The sequence below is a fragment of the Heptranchias perlo genome, chromosome 14 (assembly GCF_035084215.1).
Source record: "Heptranchias perlo isolate sHepPer1 chromosome 14, sHepPer1.hap1, whole genome shotgun sequence".
Lineage (NCBI taxonomy): Eukaryota > Metazoa > Chordata > Chondrichthyes > Hexanchiformes > Hexanchidae > Heptranchias > Heptranchias perlo.
This window is the reverse complement of record NC_090338.1, coordinates 57,822,421-57,838,018: the sequence shown is the minus strand read 5'-3', so window position 1 is coordinate 57,838,018 and position 15,598 is coordinate 57,822,421. Positions and strand designations below refer to the sequence as shown.

The 15,598-nt window shown below is 40.5% G+C and overlaps 1 protein-coding gene across 1 annotated transcript in view; it reads left to right on the top strand.

Moving 5' to 3' along the window:
- The window catches only part of LOC137332550 (fibroblast growth factor receptor 4-like), a 54,238-nt gene extending 38,930 nt beyond the window's left edge, over window positions 1-15,308 (top strand). The window contains exons 10-18 of the mRNA XM_067996462.1: window positions 1,538-1,683; window positions 2,124-2,245; window positions 2,527-2,637; window positions 3,781-3,971; window positions 4,606-4,728; window positions 5,599-5,669; window positions 7,664-7,801; window positions 8,520-8,625; window positions 9,791-15,308. Coding sequence (XP_067852563.1) covers window positions 1,538-1,683; window positions 2,124-2,245; window positions 2,527-2,637; window positions 3,781-3,971; window positions 4,606-4,728; window positions 5,599-5,669; window positions 7,664-7,801; window positions 8,520-8,625; window positions 9,791-9,949 — 1,167 coding nt within the window. The 3' untranslated portion in view covers window positions 9,950-15,308. The remainder of the gene's footprint in view (window positions 1-1,537; window positions 1,684-2,123; window positions 2,246-2,526; window positions 2,638-3,780; window positions 3,972-4,605; window positions 4,729-5,598; window positions 5,670-7,663; window positions 7,802-8,519; window positions 8,626-9,790) is intronic.
- The last annotated feature ends 290 nt before the right edge of the window (window positions 15,309-15,598 follow it).

The following is a 15,598-nucleotide window of genomic DNA, read 5'->3' as shown; positions in this document are numbered from 1 at the left end:
TTCTGTCTTTCATGAATGGGAGATAGCTAAGAGTATCAGCTGGGTTTTTGGATAATGGAATTATGGGCATATTAGGATCTGTATCACGGTGTTAAATTCTGGACACTGCCCAGTACATCACTCAACGGTGTTGAATAATGCCTGAAAATAAGCAACTACTAAAGTGCAGCAACACTTCAGTTTAGTGTTGTGTATTCTTTTATGGCTTTGTTTTATATCTGATATAGCATGTTACTACTTACTCACTTTTCTTTTTTTCCTCTCCTTCAGTTCTGGAGGTCTTAATTCATGCTGTCATATGGCTCCACGCCCAAATGGTTACCTTGACCAAATGAAGATTATTCCTATGTGAGCCTGGCAGGCTATTCTTCCATGGTGGTGGGCGGCATCATATCAGAGCCTGATCCTGCCCACACCCAATATTAAGCGCACACAATCAATAGGGGCCACTAGAAACCAGTTAGGAGTGGGAATCCTGACTTATTTATTTTGTTTTCCCATATCTTGAGATGCTGAGGCCAATTGTAGCCCCCCACCAGCACTGTGACTGAGACTGCCTAACTCAGCATGATCTACATTTCTTTGTACAGAGGCACTTCGTTGTAACACATTATATAGTGTGGAAATCACTGTTGGCGATGTTCTCATACAAATTCTTAATATGTTATTTTAATGGAGACATTGACCTGTTTATTTTAAAAAGGTAAAAAGCTCCAGAAAGAGGAAATTGATACAAGCTTGTGTTTATACAATAACATTGCCAACAGTAATTTCTAGCCTTGTTTGGCATTAAAGCTAATCTCTTTGAATATTAGTACAGTGCAGCTAACCTGCACCAACACTATCACAGTACAGTTAACCTGCACCAACACTATCACAGTACAGCTAACCTGCACCAACACTATCACAGTACAGCCAACCTGCACCAACACTATCACAGTACAGCCAACCTGCACCAACACTATCACAGTACAGCCAACCTGCACCAACACTATCACAGTACAGCTAACCTGCACCAACACTATCGCAGTACAGCCAACCTGCACCAACACTATCGCAGTACAGCCAACCTGCACCAACACTATCACAGTACAGCCAACCTGCACGAACACTATCGCAGTACAACCAACCTGCACCAACACTATCACAGTACAACCAACCTACACCAAGACTATCACAGTACAACCAATCTGTACCAACACTATCACAGTACAACCAACCTGCACCAACACTATCACAGTGCAGCCAATCTGCACCAATACTATAGCAGTACAACCAACCTGTACCAACACTATCACAGTACAATCAACCTGTACCAACATTATCGCAGTACAGCCAACCTGCACCAATACTATAGCAGTACAATCAACCTGTACCAACATTATCGCAGTACAGCCAACCTGCACCAACACTATCACAGTACAGCCAACCTGCACCAACACAAGTTGGGTCTGGCTGGAGATAAGTGGGTTTGAAGTGATGTTTTATGTATGTCTACACTCAGTCTAATGACTATCATTTTCTTTTCCATTTTTAGTTTTCACGAGAATCAAACTCTTCAATGAAGTCAAATGCCTCTCTGGTTAGGGTGGCACGGCTATCCTCCAGTGGCACACCCATGTTGGCAGGTGTTGTGGAGTTTGAGTTGCCAATGGACCCAAAATGGGAATTCCATCGAGATAAGTAAGTGTGATGGGAGGAAGGGGATAGAAGCGGGTGGGATGGTGCTGCAGACAGAATATCAAACTTCAAATGTCATAGTAATCTGGCCAAACTTCAGATGGCTCAGTGACAGATGACCCTAAATAAGGCATAAACCAAACAGTCTTCCATATAATCTTGTGCTGAAAGGGGAGTTCAGGGGACTATAAAATCTTGTGTTAAATGGTCAGTGTTAGGGGTCTGGTCTTTAATCTATTAACTGCTGTCATCTGTATTTCAAAAAATATAATGATTTTTCTGAAAACTTATCTAGCAGATTCATCATATGGCAAATAGCGCTTCAAGACTTTAGATGGTCAGCCTTAAACACTGTGTGTTTCAAAGTAAAGTAGCAAGTTCCTGAACATGTTTTGTGTATACCTCTGAACCTTCAAAGAGTTATATTGTTGTTTCTTTTCTAGACTGGTACTAGGGAAACCCCTCGGAGAAGGTTGCTTTGGACAGGTGGTAAAAGCAGAAGCCTACGGGATTAATAAGGACAACCCAGACAAACCAGTTACTGTGGCAGTGAAATCACTGAAAGGTGAGCAAGAAGCAGTAGCAGACAAAATATGAAACCTTGTAATCCAGGTTGTTCCTTTGTTGGGTCCAGTAGGAGACCGAATAGTCCAGTCTACACTCTAACTGGCCCCAGCAGGAAAATTAATAATTCAACCTGTACCCTGACCAAATAGAATATTCCAAATAACTCCAGGCACCTGCTCTCTGACTGACCTCAGCTGGAGATGATAATTTCTCTCACTTGCTAAAATCAACCTGAAGGAAGCTGATAAAATATAACTTTTTCTTATTTCTCATCTCCAGATGATGCTACAGAAAAAGACCTGGCAGATCTTATCTCAGAGATGGAGATGATGAAGGTGATGGATAAACACAAAAATATCATTAACTTGCTGGGTGCCTGCACGCAGGATGGTGAGTGTACGGTGGATACTGATACCCGAGAACAATAAAGGAATTTCATAACACTGTCAGCATTTTAGCAGGTGTTAAGAAACTTAGGAGTGCAGTGTTACACGATCCAGTATTGCACAATATACATTGTGTGGAGTACACACAATGATATTAAAATGAAATAGTTTTATATGCATACAGTAGTGCATACATGACTATTACACTATTACATACATATAGTACTCAGGAATGCACAATGCAATATTACATAAATACACAAAATAGTATGGCATATATTGCAGCATCACACGATGCAATATTGCACCCACAATGGAATACACATGACAGTATTGCTCGGATATGTCAGAGTATCCACCAGTGCTACATATTGCAGTATCAAACAAATACGCTGGGCTCCACTGATTACCTATGAGAGGAAATTTTCCAGGCGCCATTGCTAGTGTGTTATGCTTGCCACTTTAGCACGGGTCTGGAAAACATCCGCCAGTATTAAAATCACTGGCCCAGTGCAGCACTGTGCTGATCTCATCTTGTGCAGCAGCCAGGTTCCGGAGTTGTCTTTGCTGCCCCTGGGCTAGAGAGATTAAAAAACAATCAGCAAGAGTTCCCACTCTGGAATGCCATCCAGTGATCCCTGCTGAAAAGTGCGCATGTCTACACTGAGAATAGGACTGAGCTTTGCTGTGATACCTTCCATGTCCAAATAGCCTTCTAAAATTCATCATCTAAGCTTGTATGTGAAAAATGGTCACTTTGATGAGGCTGGAGAGCTGCTGGTACTAATGTAACTGTACCCTCCATAAACAGCACTACTTTCAGGAAAGGAGGGAAGGGAAAACAATCACACACTGGAGCACAGGCTAGTGTATTACACAGTTACATGGGACTATACACTATCGCACAGTGTATGGGGCAGCTCTATTTGATTATATTGCTCTTATACCCTGTATGCAGTGCATGGCAACACAGTGGGTTTGAGGTTATATAAAGGCAGCTCTTTCTAAGGACACTGTTTCTGTATCATGATGAATACAAGGTGCAAATAGGTAAATAAGCAAATTATAGTGCAAATGTAATGAAAGTTACAAGAGCTGCTTCTGTTTGCTGAGAGTTCAGTGTTTAAATCTGCTGTTCATATCCTAGGTTTGCTGTATGTAATAGTGGAATACGCAGCAAAAGGTAACTTACGGGAATACCTCAGGGCCAGGCGACCACCTGGTATGGATTACAACTTTCACATCACTAAGGTGCCTGAAGAACAGTTAACATTTAAAGATCTGGTGTCCAGTGCTTACCAAGTGGCACGGGGCATGGAATATTTGGCATCTAAAAAGGTAAGTCATCAACTAATCCAGCTTCCACATGACAGAACGGGACAGAGGATTTGTAGGTAGCTTGTTTGGATGAGGCCCAGGTGGATTTTTCATTTAACATAGGAGGATTTTGGGTATGTGCATTGGCCCCTTGGGATAGGTGAAAGGTCATGTGAACTGAGCAATGTGGGAAGGGCATTGTCTCACTTTTCCCATGTTCTACGAGTAAGATGATGGTTTAAAAACAACATCCACCCCTCACAAGCAAAGGGGAACGAGGCTCACATTACAGTGACTTAGCAAGGGCAGCTACGAAGGGCGGGGATTAGATTTTTCAGGCTTGTCAGCCAGCCGTCCATCAGCAGGATTTTCCTCTGACTGCTTACTGAAGGAGAGCTGCTGGACTGACATCTTAGACACTCAGACTGCAAATAAGCCATCGTTAAAAGTGTCCAGTTGGGCAACGTGTTGAGTACCAATGTGCTACATTAAAGAGTATTGTCTCAAGTAGGCACTATATTGTCTGTCCTTGTAGTACTACACTGTCAGATGTTCCCTGTGCTACTGTACTCCTTTACTTCCCATCACTTGATAGCTTGTGCTGTGGTACAGAGATGTGAGCACACTAAGTACATTGTTTTAATTCCTTCTACAGTGTATTCATCGTGACTTGGCAGCCAGGAATGTGCTGGTAACTGAAGACAATGTCATGAAAATTGCAGACTTTGGTCTGGCACGAGGTGTGAACAACATTGACTACTACAAGAAAACTACCAATGTAAGTAGCAGAGTGCCCTGCCAACCACAGACCAGCTCTACACTTTCTCCAGATAAGCCCAAATTAATAATACTACTAAACAACAGGCCTGCACCTACCTTTTCTAGTTTAACTCATTCTTGTCAGAGAGCTGAGGGGGTGAACCCATCGAGGACTGAAATGCCTACAAACGGACTGGGGATTTATCCAGGAAAGCCAGAAAATAGACTGGGGATTGAAAAGGTATTTGAATTGGTGAACACGCTTGAGGACTGAAAGGATCAGACACTAAACTGTTTTTAAGACTAAAACATAAAGCAGGACTTACTTTGAGTACAAAATTAACAAGCCTCAAGTGAGACGGGATACAGGAAGAACATTCCCACTAAGTAGAGGATATATAGGATAGATTCCAACAGAATCAGTTATAAAGGCGCCAGTGACCTGAAAAGTAGTAAGTAAGCTCATTTTGTAAAGTTTTGCAAGCAAAGTCATAATTCATGCCAACCCAGACATGCAGGTCAATTATACTGCCCTTCAGCCCAGCTGAGATCAGCTCACTCAGCAAACCAACTCTGGGATCTCCCAAGTCTGTAAGCCTTGATTTAATTCTAATTATTTAAATAGAGTCCCCATTTCTTGGGAAAACTGCTGTTGGGCTGATTGTACTGATAAAACCACACCCAAATTTCAGGAAAGGAGAAAAGTAGCAAATAAAAATAAATCAAGTGTTGTAGGCCTAACTAAGTAATGTGCTCTGGGCAGTTCCTGTGCACATAGTTTATTGTAATGTTTGAAACCCCGATGCATGAGCCTATGCCTGACAGAACATTAAACTTGTCAAAAGGGGATATTAGGCTCACTGCCGTTGACTTTTATGTTTCATTCCAGGGTCGCTTGCCAGTAAAGTGGATGGCGCCGGAGGCCTTGTTTGACAGAGTGTACACACACCAGAGTGACGTGTAAGTGCTGATCGTGTTTAAGTACTTTTAAGTATTGGATTCCCCCGCTCAGTCTGAGCAGGCTGCACTGAGTGTAAGAAAGTTACTGTGTAGATGATTGACGGAAGCCTGCCAGTGCTGTGTCATTAAATCCTGCACTGACTGGATGGACAAAGTTAGAGATTCTGTCAAAATATTAACTCTCTTTACTGGTGGAAGCCCCTGTTTAACTCTGGATATAATTTATTCTGGATGTGAATTGAAGTGACCATTTCAGGATATTATACAGTGTGGGTCTAAGTATTAAACATATTGTAAGTCCTGCTGCAATGAGAAAGGTAAGGCAGCTGGACTGCTATCTGCTTACTGCATACCTTCATCCACAGAAGGCAACATGATCTAAGCCACTTGCCATCTACCTTATATCATCCAGCAAGCAAGATGAGGTAGTCTGAATCACCCAATATCTATCATGCATTGTCCTATAGTGGGGAAAGAGGGAGAGGCTACGGACTACTTGCTCTCTGCCACATAGCAGCTAGGAAGGTGAAGAGATTGGAATCACTCATTACTGATAGTAGAAGCAACACCTTTACCTGAACAAATTATATCCACCCAAGCCACCAATTACTGAGCTTATGTTACCCAAAATATTTGAGCTCTCCATTTAATTTCACTTATTCCCTTTTCTATTAAAAGTGAAACATAGGTCCACACCAAAGCCTATTCATTAAATTGAAAGCTTGTGGGGATTTAGGGTAAACCTAGGGAATGGATAAGAAACTGGCTGAAGGATAGGAAACAAATACTCATTAGAGGAATTTTGTTGGTGTGGAGGGGGAAAGTACTGAGTGGGGTTCCTCAGGGCTTAGTGTTGAGACTATTACTGTTTCTAATTTACATAAATGACCTGGATTCAGAACCTCAAGGCAAGGTAAAACTTGGAGGTGATATCAAACTAGAAGGAGCAGTGGAATCGGAAGAGGCAGCTCAGAAACTACAGAATGAGTTGGGAAAGATATGTAACTGGGCAGAACAATGACAGATGAAATTTAATATAGACAAATGTAAAGTGCTACACAAAGGAAGAAAAATAGGAGACACGTAGTTTCCATGAATATGTGGCAATAGTTAAGGATGAAGCTAAAAAAGACCTAGGAGTCTTAGCAGACTCAACGCTAAACATATCCAACCAATGCAGAGCAGCAATGAACAAAGCCAATAGGATGTTGAATTACAATAGACAAAACTGTAGAATATAAATCAGAGGAGGTAATGATCAAACTGTATAAGGCTTTAGTCAAACCGCACCTTGAGTACTGTGTCCAGTTCTGGTCACCAAGAAACAAGAGAGAGACAGTCAAGTGCTAGAGGCAGTGCAGAGCAGAACCACGAAGCTGATCCTTTGTGTCGGGGGTCTGAGTTATGGGGAAGGATTGGATAAATTTGAGCTTTATGGCCTGGAAAGGAGGCAACTGAGAGGTAATGTTGTATAACATGTTAAGGATATAGAAAAAGTTAACCTGGAATATTACTTTAAATTAAACTGTGGGAGTAGAACTAGGGGACACAGGTTCAAACTAGAGAAGGGTGCTTTTAGGACTAATTTCTTCATACAAGAAGTGATGATCATGTGGAATAAACTTCAAGCAAAACCCTGGAATCATTTAAGAAACAATTGGATGCTATAATGTGAAGGATGATTGCTATAATGGGATGGATGAATCAAGATGGGACAAATGGCCTTCACCATGTGTAAATATCTTGTGATCTCGTGAAATAAAGGAGGTTTATTTCAAATTGTACTGAATTATGAACATTGTGATTAATCAGAGCTGTACTGTACTAAAAAAATTGCACTTGATGTCATTCTCATCATTTTCATGAAAACATATTGTGGATCATTTGTAAATTCTCTCAATCACTATACTTATGATGACTCCCTTGAGTGTATTAAGTTATTAGACCACAGAATGATAGACCTGAGTCCTTGGTTTGTTTCCACCCCAATGCAGATGGTCATTTGGAGTCTTGATGTGGGAAATTTTCACACTTGGCGGCTCCCCCTATCCAGGAATCCCTGTAGAAGAGCTCTTCAAGCTTCTCAAAGAGGGCCATCGAATGGACAAGCCCTCCAACTGTACACATGAGCTGTAAGTAACTCATCAGCATTGCATTGGGTATTTACATATAAACTTGCTAAAATTTTCTTTACCTTCTTTCAGCTATTAGTTTAAAAAAATTAAAGGCAGATTCTGCACTCCCAATGAGGAGTTGGTCCATTAAAATGAATGGACCAAAAAATTATGGGTCGTTAGCCCGCTATTTCCCACGATGCGTCCTCTGTGACCGCTGCTCCCCACTGGGAGTGCAAAATTAACTCTTAATGACAGAAAGGAGAGCAGGAAAAACAGGCTTGTCTTGATCTTAGATATGAGTGATGTACCATTGGTAACATTGCTAAGGGACCTACAACAGCTGAATACATTCCAGTAGTATAAACTTAATGGTGAATAACAGGGGAAATACATTTGGTAGTCACAGCCAGAACTCCATTGCAAAAGGATGTCCATGTTCTTTCACCATGCCGGGGCAGCAGCTGTGGTCTGTGGAGGCACCTGAAGACTTAAAACCCAAACCCAGATAACTGTGCTGTACAGGGCTGGCAGAAGCATCTTTAGAAGGGCTAACTGTGTGTGTCTTGACATGAAGATTGTTTGGACTGTTGAAGAGCATCTCATTGAATAGACTCCATGCAAAGGAATTCAACCTAACAATAGCAAGTCTGCTTTTGAAATGTTTGTGACAGTATGTGCGATTTGTGTGAAACTATTGTCATTGGATCCTACAAATTATATTTCTCTCTTTCAGATATTTGCTGATGAGGGAGTGCTGGCACGCAGTGTCTTCCCAGAGACCAACATTCAAACAGCTGGTGGCAGAACTTGACAAGGTCTTGACTTCAATATCAGATGAGGTCAGTGCACCTACTATATTTGTGCTCTCAGGTTTTCTCCCCTACGCAATTTTCTTCCTCTGTGCATCCTTACTGTACTGAAATCAAAACACCTTGTACAGGCTATTACACTAACCCATTCTTTTGCAAAAAGATTTCAGAACTGAAACCCAATACATTAAAACCCAAGCTTGGCATTACTCAATCTCTATTCCCTGATTTTATGTTGCCTTTTGTTTTACCTTGGTGGTGTCCTGCACGATGGGTCTTAGGCCTTCACCTTGGTTTCTGAATAGTAATAAAAGTAATTGCACTGGGATTAGGACAATGGAATTTCTTGGGCATCGGAAATCTGATTCCCTTCCAAATGTACCACTGACATCACTCTAGGGATTTGGTTGGCTAGTTACACAAATATGAGTAGAGATTACTGATTCAATGATTGATCATTCAACAGATGGGAATGATGTCATCCCAGTGATGATGAGTATTGCTGATGGCCCTGAGTTTGAAGTAGTGCAAATAGTTACTGAAGTACAAGTTAACCACCCAAATTTTATCTGATTCTCCTGACAGTGCTCCATGTGGTTAACGTGGTTAATCTTTATAAATTGTGGCATAGAAAAAGGACATTTGAAGCAAAAAAATGTTTTTCATTCCTATTTTTTGGTGAATTTTTGTGCCCATCAAGGTGAAAGATGCTCATGATGCAGAATGCAAATACATCTGTGTCAGGTTCATAATGGATAAAATGCTTCACCAATGTACCTTGACCCCCAACCTCAGAATAGCAGTTCTGCTACACCAGTATAAATATTTCCATTTCCTACACCAGCTATCTCAGCAGCCTCTGAATGAGATTGCCAATTTAGTGTAAGTTTGAACTTAATTATGGTAGTTCTGTCTTGAGAACAGGATTGAATCTGGCCCAACTCATTTCACTAAGAATGAAAGTCTTCTCTTTCTAATGGCTATCAGTCTGTGCTGGATAGGAACTTACGCCTGAGATGTAAAGGACAGTGTAATAACCAACTGCACCACCCAGTTCCCCATTACAGAGGAAAATTTCATCCCATCTAGGTTACATAAAAGTTCAATGATTTATTCTTAATATATAGTGTATTTTGTAAATGATTGTGATGCTGCTCAGTTGAAGTAAGTGTGTCTGAATTTTCTCCCTCAACAGTATTTGGACCTGTCGACTCCTTTTGAGCAGTATTCTCCCTTGTGCGAGGACAGCAACAGCACATGCTCTTCTGATGACTCTGTTTTTGCCCATGAGCCTTTGTCTGATGACCCTTGCTTACTCAACTATCGTGACTGTAACACTCGAATCAGGACTTGAGAGAAATGTCATTCTGGAACTGTTGGCTCTATTGTTATTTTCCCCTGTAATTTACCATCGAGGTACTTGGGGGATGATCCAAAACTGGATAGAGACTGAATTTCCATAAGATTTACTTCTTCCTGAAAGATATGAAATATCTTTTGCTGAAGAAAACCCCTTTGCATAGCATGGCTGTGTAAAACCATTAAGATCTTCATTGATTCTGACTTATCAAAATTCTTGGCATTTGAGATTGATGATTTTGACAATGAAAGCCATATTTGAATGGAGAGAAGCTCTGTGTATTCAGGCATGGGGCAGCAACAGAGCTCCCTACCAATGAAGCTTTGTGCTTTACCCTTTATGGTGATCATAATGATTTTGAGCTTTGCTTTGAGACACAAACAAAGGACCTGCTGCATCACAGCATGATGGGCCATGGCAGTGAAGGAGCATAAACTCAGCTACACCGGAGACCATTAAAGAATTTACCTGGAATAGAAATCCACCTACATTAGAAGGATCATCATCTGAAAATCAATCAAGATCAAAGGGTGGCCATGAAGGATCAGCCAATGAAAATAGTAAATTTACCTTAACAAAAATCCCACTGCATGCTTTAACCTTTATTGTGATCCATCGCAAACTTCAATGATTGGAACAGATCAAGTGAAAATGTGTTAGCATGAAATTACTGGACTAACATTCCCAGTAAAAGGATCAAGTCTATCTTCTTCAACAACAACATGATTAATAGCACTACCCAATGCTCAATGAAATCACATCATTTAGCATCACAGATTTTTTTTAAAAGTTCCATTTTGCTCCTACTCACTGCTGCAGGAGTACGAAGCTATTACGATAATGGAGTGCTTTAGATAACGATTTCACCTGATCCTGATGGTGTGATCCCGTAGGATGCCATTGGTCCACCTGGAAATGATGATGCTACCATAACCATATCACATAGTGATGTGTTTAGTTCTGGAGTACATGAAATCAGATGCACATCTCTTCTAAGGATGTAATAGTTTGATATCCCATTTTAAAGAGAAAATATCCTTGTATCTACATAAGCAAATAGCTATCAAAGTAAATGTGATATAATTTTAATTTCTGCCAGCCTTACAGAGCTGGTATTGTATTATTAGGGTATTTTCAGGGCTTGCTCTTTTCTTGGAACAGCCTGCTCTGAACACCCAGTGACAAATGCCCATGGGAAGATTTGTGTGTTTAGTTCAAGTTTAATTGTTTTTTTTTAATGTTTGATTTCAAAAATAATAGATTTGTAGCTCCAGACATGATTGGCAACATAATCATTTATCCAACTGCATCACTGTATTCACCTTTGCCTATATAAACAGCAACTAGTCTCAAAAGAGCCAAAACCATAGCAACTCTCCTTTTTAGAAGATTGAATTAATTTTTCTGTGTGAATAGAACAGTCTGGGAACAGCTGGTCCAGCTGTTTGCAGCAACACTTGTCCAGATAATCATCAGTTTACTGTTTTAAACCCTGCAGAAAACTGTAAAATAGAAAAATATTTGTATCTGAAATTTTTCTCTAAATGGCATGTCCAAACTTATTGGCAGCCGTGCTTCCTTTTCTGGTTATTAGTGTCAATATTTTTGTGGTCTAGAATTATTTACAGTAGCTATCAGAGACATCTGTGGAAAAAAATAGGATTTTGTGTTTTTTTTAAAAAGAGTAAGGCTCCCTGTTTTGTCATTTACCTATTCCCTGGTCTCTTATACTACACACAAATGATTGCTAAGAGGTGAGAGGACAGCCAGCTCCCAGGGCATGAAAGTATGAGTAGCTTTCACTCCAATGTTCCCTTTCTCCTACTGCCGGAGCCCATTGAACTTTGCTCCACAAACTGAGGCAGCTCAGGTTGGCAATTTGGGGGAGGGGGGGAGGGGGGGAGGGGGAGAAATTGCAGTAATCCCACTGGTCCAGAGGGCCGGGGTCAATTCCCCAATATGCTTCGGCTGAAAAGTTTTCCTTCCTTGGCATTCTGAGAGACAGTGGGATGCAGGAATGTTGATAGCAGGCTTGTATCAGGGATATTGTCTATTCAGGGAGCATCACCACTACGGTAATCATGCTGTCAGTGGCTGTTGTCAAGGTAGAGACCACGACAAAAACAGTGCTTCTGTTAGGATGCTAAGCTGCTGCTGTTAGTCAAGTTCATGTATTTTTTTTAAATCAGTCGTTGATGTGCCAAAACTCGGTGTCTGATGAAAAGTTAGCTCTGGTGCAGTATTTATAAATAGGATGCCATCCGAACAGGTAAGAATGAGGCTTTAGCATTATGGGTACAAATATGACCTCCATAACCTTGACCATGTGACCAACAGAGTCGCCTGAATTGTCCTGTCCTCTTCTATCAATCACATTTCCTGTAAATAAGATTGAATTGAATGTAGCTGTACAGAGTGTCTTACATTGGCATGTTTATTGCAAACAAATTGTTGCCTTCTTATAAATTATTTTTTCATAAACTGGTACTACAATGAAGGTGCCTTCTTTCAACAGTAGAGTTGAAGAGTTCTGGGATTTAGGAATGCAGTCTGTTCCTCCTTACATTGTTGGCAGGGTTTACAATAATTGTGCATTGGCACAATTTTACCAACGGGCAAAAAAGCTGAAGCACAAGACTGAAAGCTTCTCGCCTCTGTCCACCATGTTCCTCAATTTCTGGATGACTGATGTCTTCAGTACCAACACTTTGAAAAAATGAATGCTGGTTCTTTTCTACTCCTTCCCCTTTGTTTCATTATTCCTCTTAGAGCTACTTGTTGCCTCAAAGCCTGCTGTGGACTGATGCAGCAGTTAAAGTGAGATGGTAAGAAGGTGGAACTATACTTAAAGTCAGGACTGGAATAAAACAAAACCAAGAAGGTGTACATGTTCCACCTTGAGCAGGCCGCAATGCCTGCTTGCATGTTCCACCCATAAGGTAGTGGGGCGGTGGGTCATCCTAGTGTTGGCAGGATGCTGATTGAGAACTGAACTAAAAGGTGCAACTGGTTTATTACTGCCTGATTGCATCCTGACATTCATATGAATATTTACCTATAAAGGACTGTCGCTGGAGGCACAAAGAAGAATGGCAGCATACATTTCCCTACCATTTATAGAAACAAATTCATTTAAATTGCCTCTTTCCCACCCCAAAATGTTAATTTTTTTTTCCCTTGCTAATTTTCTCTTTCCAATTTAATCCTCCTCCCCCTCTCTTGAAATTGTTGACTCCTTGTTGGGTATGATTGCATGAGCATAGGGCACCTTCCTGTACCTCGCCCAAGTGCCTATTAGACATTTTCCCTTCCAATCTCAGAGGCATTGTGACCCCTTGCAGGCCTCTTACCATCACTCTGGCTAAGATCAGCCAACTCAACATAAACCTGGGATCAAACTTGGTCTGCATAGCTCAGCCTCAGTTACTGACTGGATAGATTCACTGAGCGTCTTTCCAGTGTTTTCAATAGGAGATTCATGGTTTTGTTGTCCTAAATTGGGATTTTTTTTTCTCTAAGAACAGTACAGGGTAATGGTAAAACCCAGAGAGTGGATGGTCATTGAGGTATTAAATGGTATTGGTTTACTAGCAGTGAAGTATTTTCTTTTACACCTCCTCAAATCTTGGCGTTTTTCCTAGTTCAAAGCCTAAACTGAATTAATGGGAAAGCTCCATGAAAACCATGTTGTAAGGCAACTGGAAGGATTTTTATATGAACCACTACGTCATGTAGGCATTCCAGTGGCATTGATTTAGAAACTGAGGTGCTTTCAGGCTAGACAATCCATCAGGTTTCCCTGATCTAGTTGGCAGTGTTACTATTTAGGATTGAGCTCATCATGCTACTGTGCCCTGGCCTTACCGAGACTTATGCCAGCCAATTACTGTGCCCTGGCCTTACCAATGCTGGTGTCAGCCAATTGCTGAGTCACTTGGTTAAACATCTATGTTGTGATAATGCCAACAACATTTTGGAAATTATGACAAGGTGCACTGGGAGGAAAGAACCAGCAATTCAAGAAATATTGTCATTAATGAACCTATATTTTTGTACTACATTTAATGGACTGTGTCATTGCAGGCTGATAATTGCATTAAATTAACAATCCTTATATTAGATTAATAATTTTATAAGTAATATTGTTTAAATATTAATCAAACATACTGTAAGTGACTTGTACACAAGAATACTTCTACAATTTATTTTGTGAATGTCCATACATTTTAAAAAGCAAGCGGGGTTTTACTACTTGTCTGGGTGGCCTTGGTTGTAATTCTTCTACCATAAAACTGTGTGGAGAATCATTAGAATCACTGGTTTCAACATTGTGAACTCTTATATCAAAAGTATTTGTATGTAATATCTATTTCCAACGACCAATCTATTTCCTGTAATGTGCACATACCACATAATCCCATGTCACTGATACATACGAACACAATGCCCTTGTCTCCCACAGATACCTACATACTCAACATTATTGCTTTATCTCACACACATCAATGGTGATATCCTCTAATTATATACAGCACTGTTCCCTTGTCATATTTACATGCCCTTGTTTACACATGCACACAGACAAACAACACTAGTGCCTTGCTGTAGGTACACTATGCACCACATGGATGCACGGTATTATTCCCTTGTCACAGCAGTTACAGCCCCTGTTTCCAAATTGCATAGTGTTCGGGCTGAGCCCCAGAGTACCTGTCACTCTAATCTCCCTGCTGCTATTGCCAGAATCAGTCCTTGAGACAGCCAGATCGCCAGCTGGAATACTGTGCTATATCAGTAGGATATTCCACTAGAGGCAGGATGAAGGAGGCTGATTGTCCAGCTACAATTTGATGAAGAAAACCAGAAATGGAAATTTCTCGCAACAGAAACATTTTAACCCAAAGTCAGTGAGTTAACTCATTGATGAGAACATTCCAGAAAATAAGTAACTTTTCAATCAACTTGTAAAATTAAAATGTGTTTTTGCAATTCACAGAATTACATTTAATTTATTGATTTTTATGAAAGAAATTATATATTCTAGTTGAAATGCTTGAAGGCCTCATCTTCCCTGAGATTGTATTTGAAGATGTTTGAAGGCCTGCTCCACAGCAGCAACCTGTCACTTGCTGTACTTTCAGAGTTACATAGATAATTGAAATCAATTAGAGCCAATTAAGTAATTCCTGCCTTTTTGAACATTGATTAATCTGTGGAACAATTTCCTAGTTTATCCTGTTTTATGTAAAAGGTCATTGAACCAGACTGACCTAGTGAACCCTGTCTCTTTACCTCATGTATTCAATAATAAACTGTCCAGTTTTAGGGCCAAATAAAGACATTTAAGATGAAATCAGTTTTGTGATGTTTGTCTCTTCCTGAATGGTAACAATTTTAGTTTAGCAGAAATAGAAAGTGCTGTAAAGCAACAACAGCTTACACTTATATAGTAACTCTTAAGGTAAAAACATCCCAAGGCGCATCACAGAGACATAAGAATAAAATGGATGCCGAGCCAAAGAAGGTGCTATTAAGGAGGGTAAATAAATGCTTGCTTAAGAGGTGGATTATGAGGATGGTCTCAAAGGAAGAGAGGCAAAGTGATTTAGGGAGGGAATTCAAGAACGTGGGACTGAAAACAGG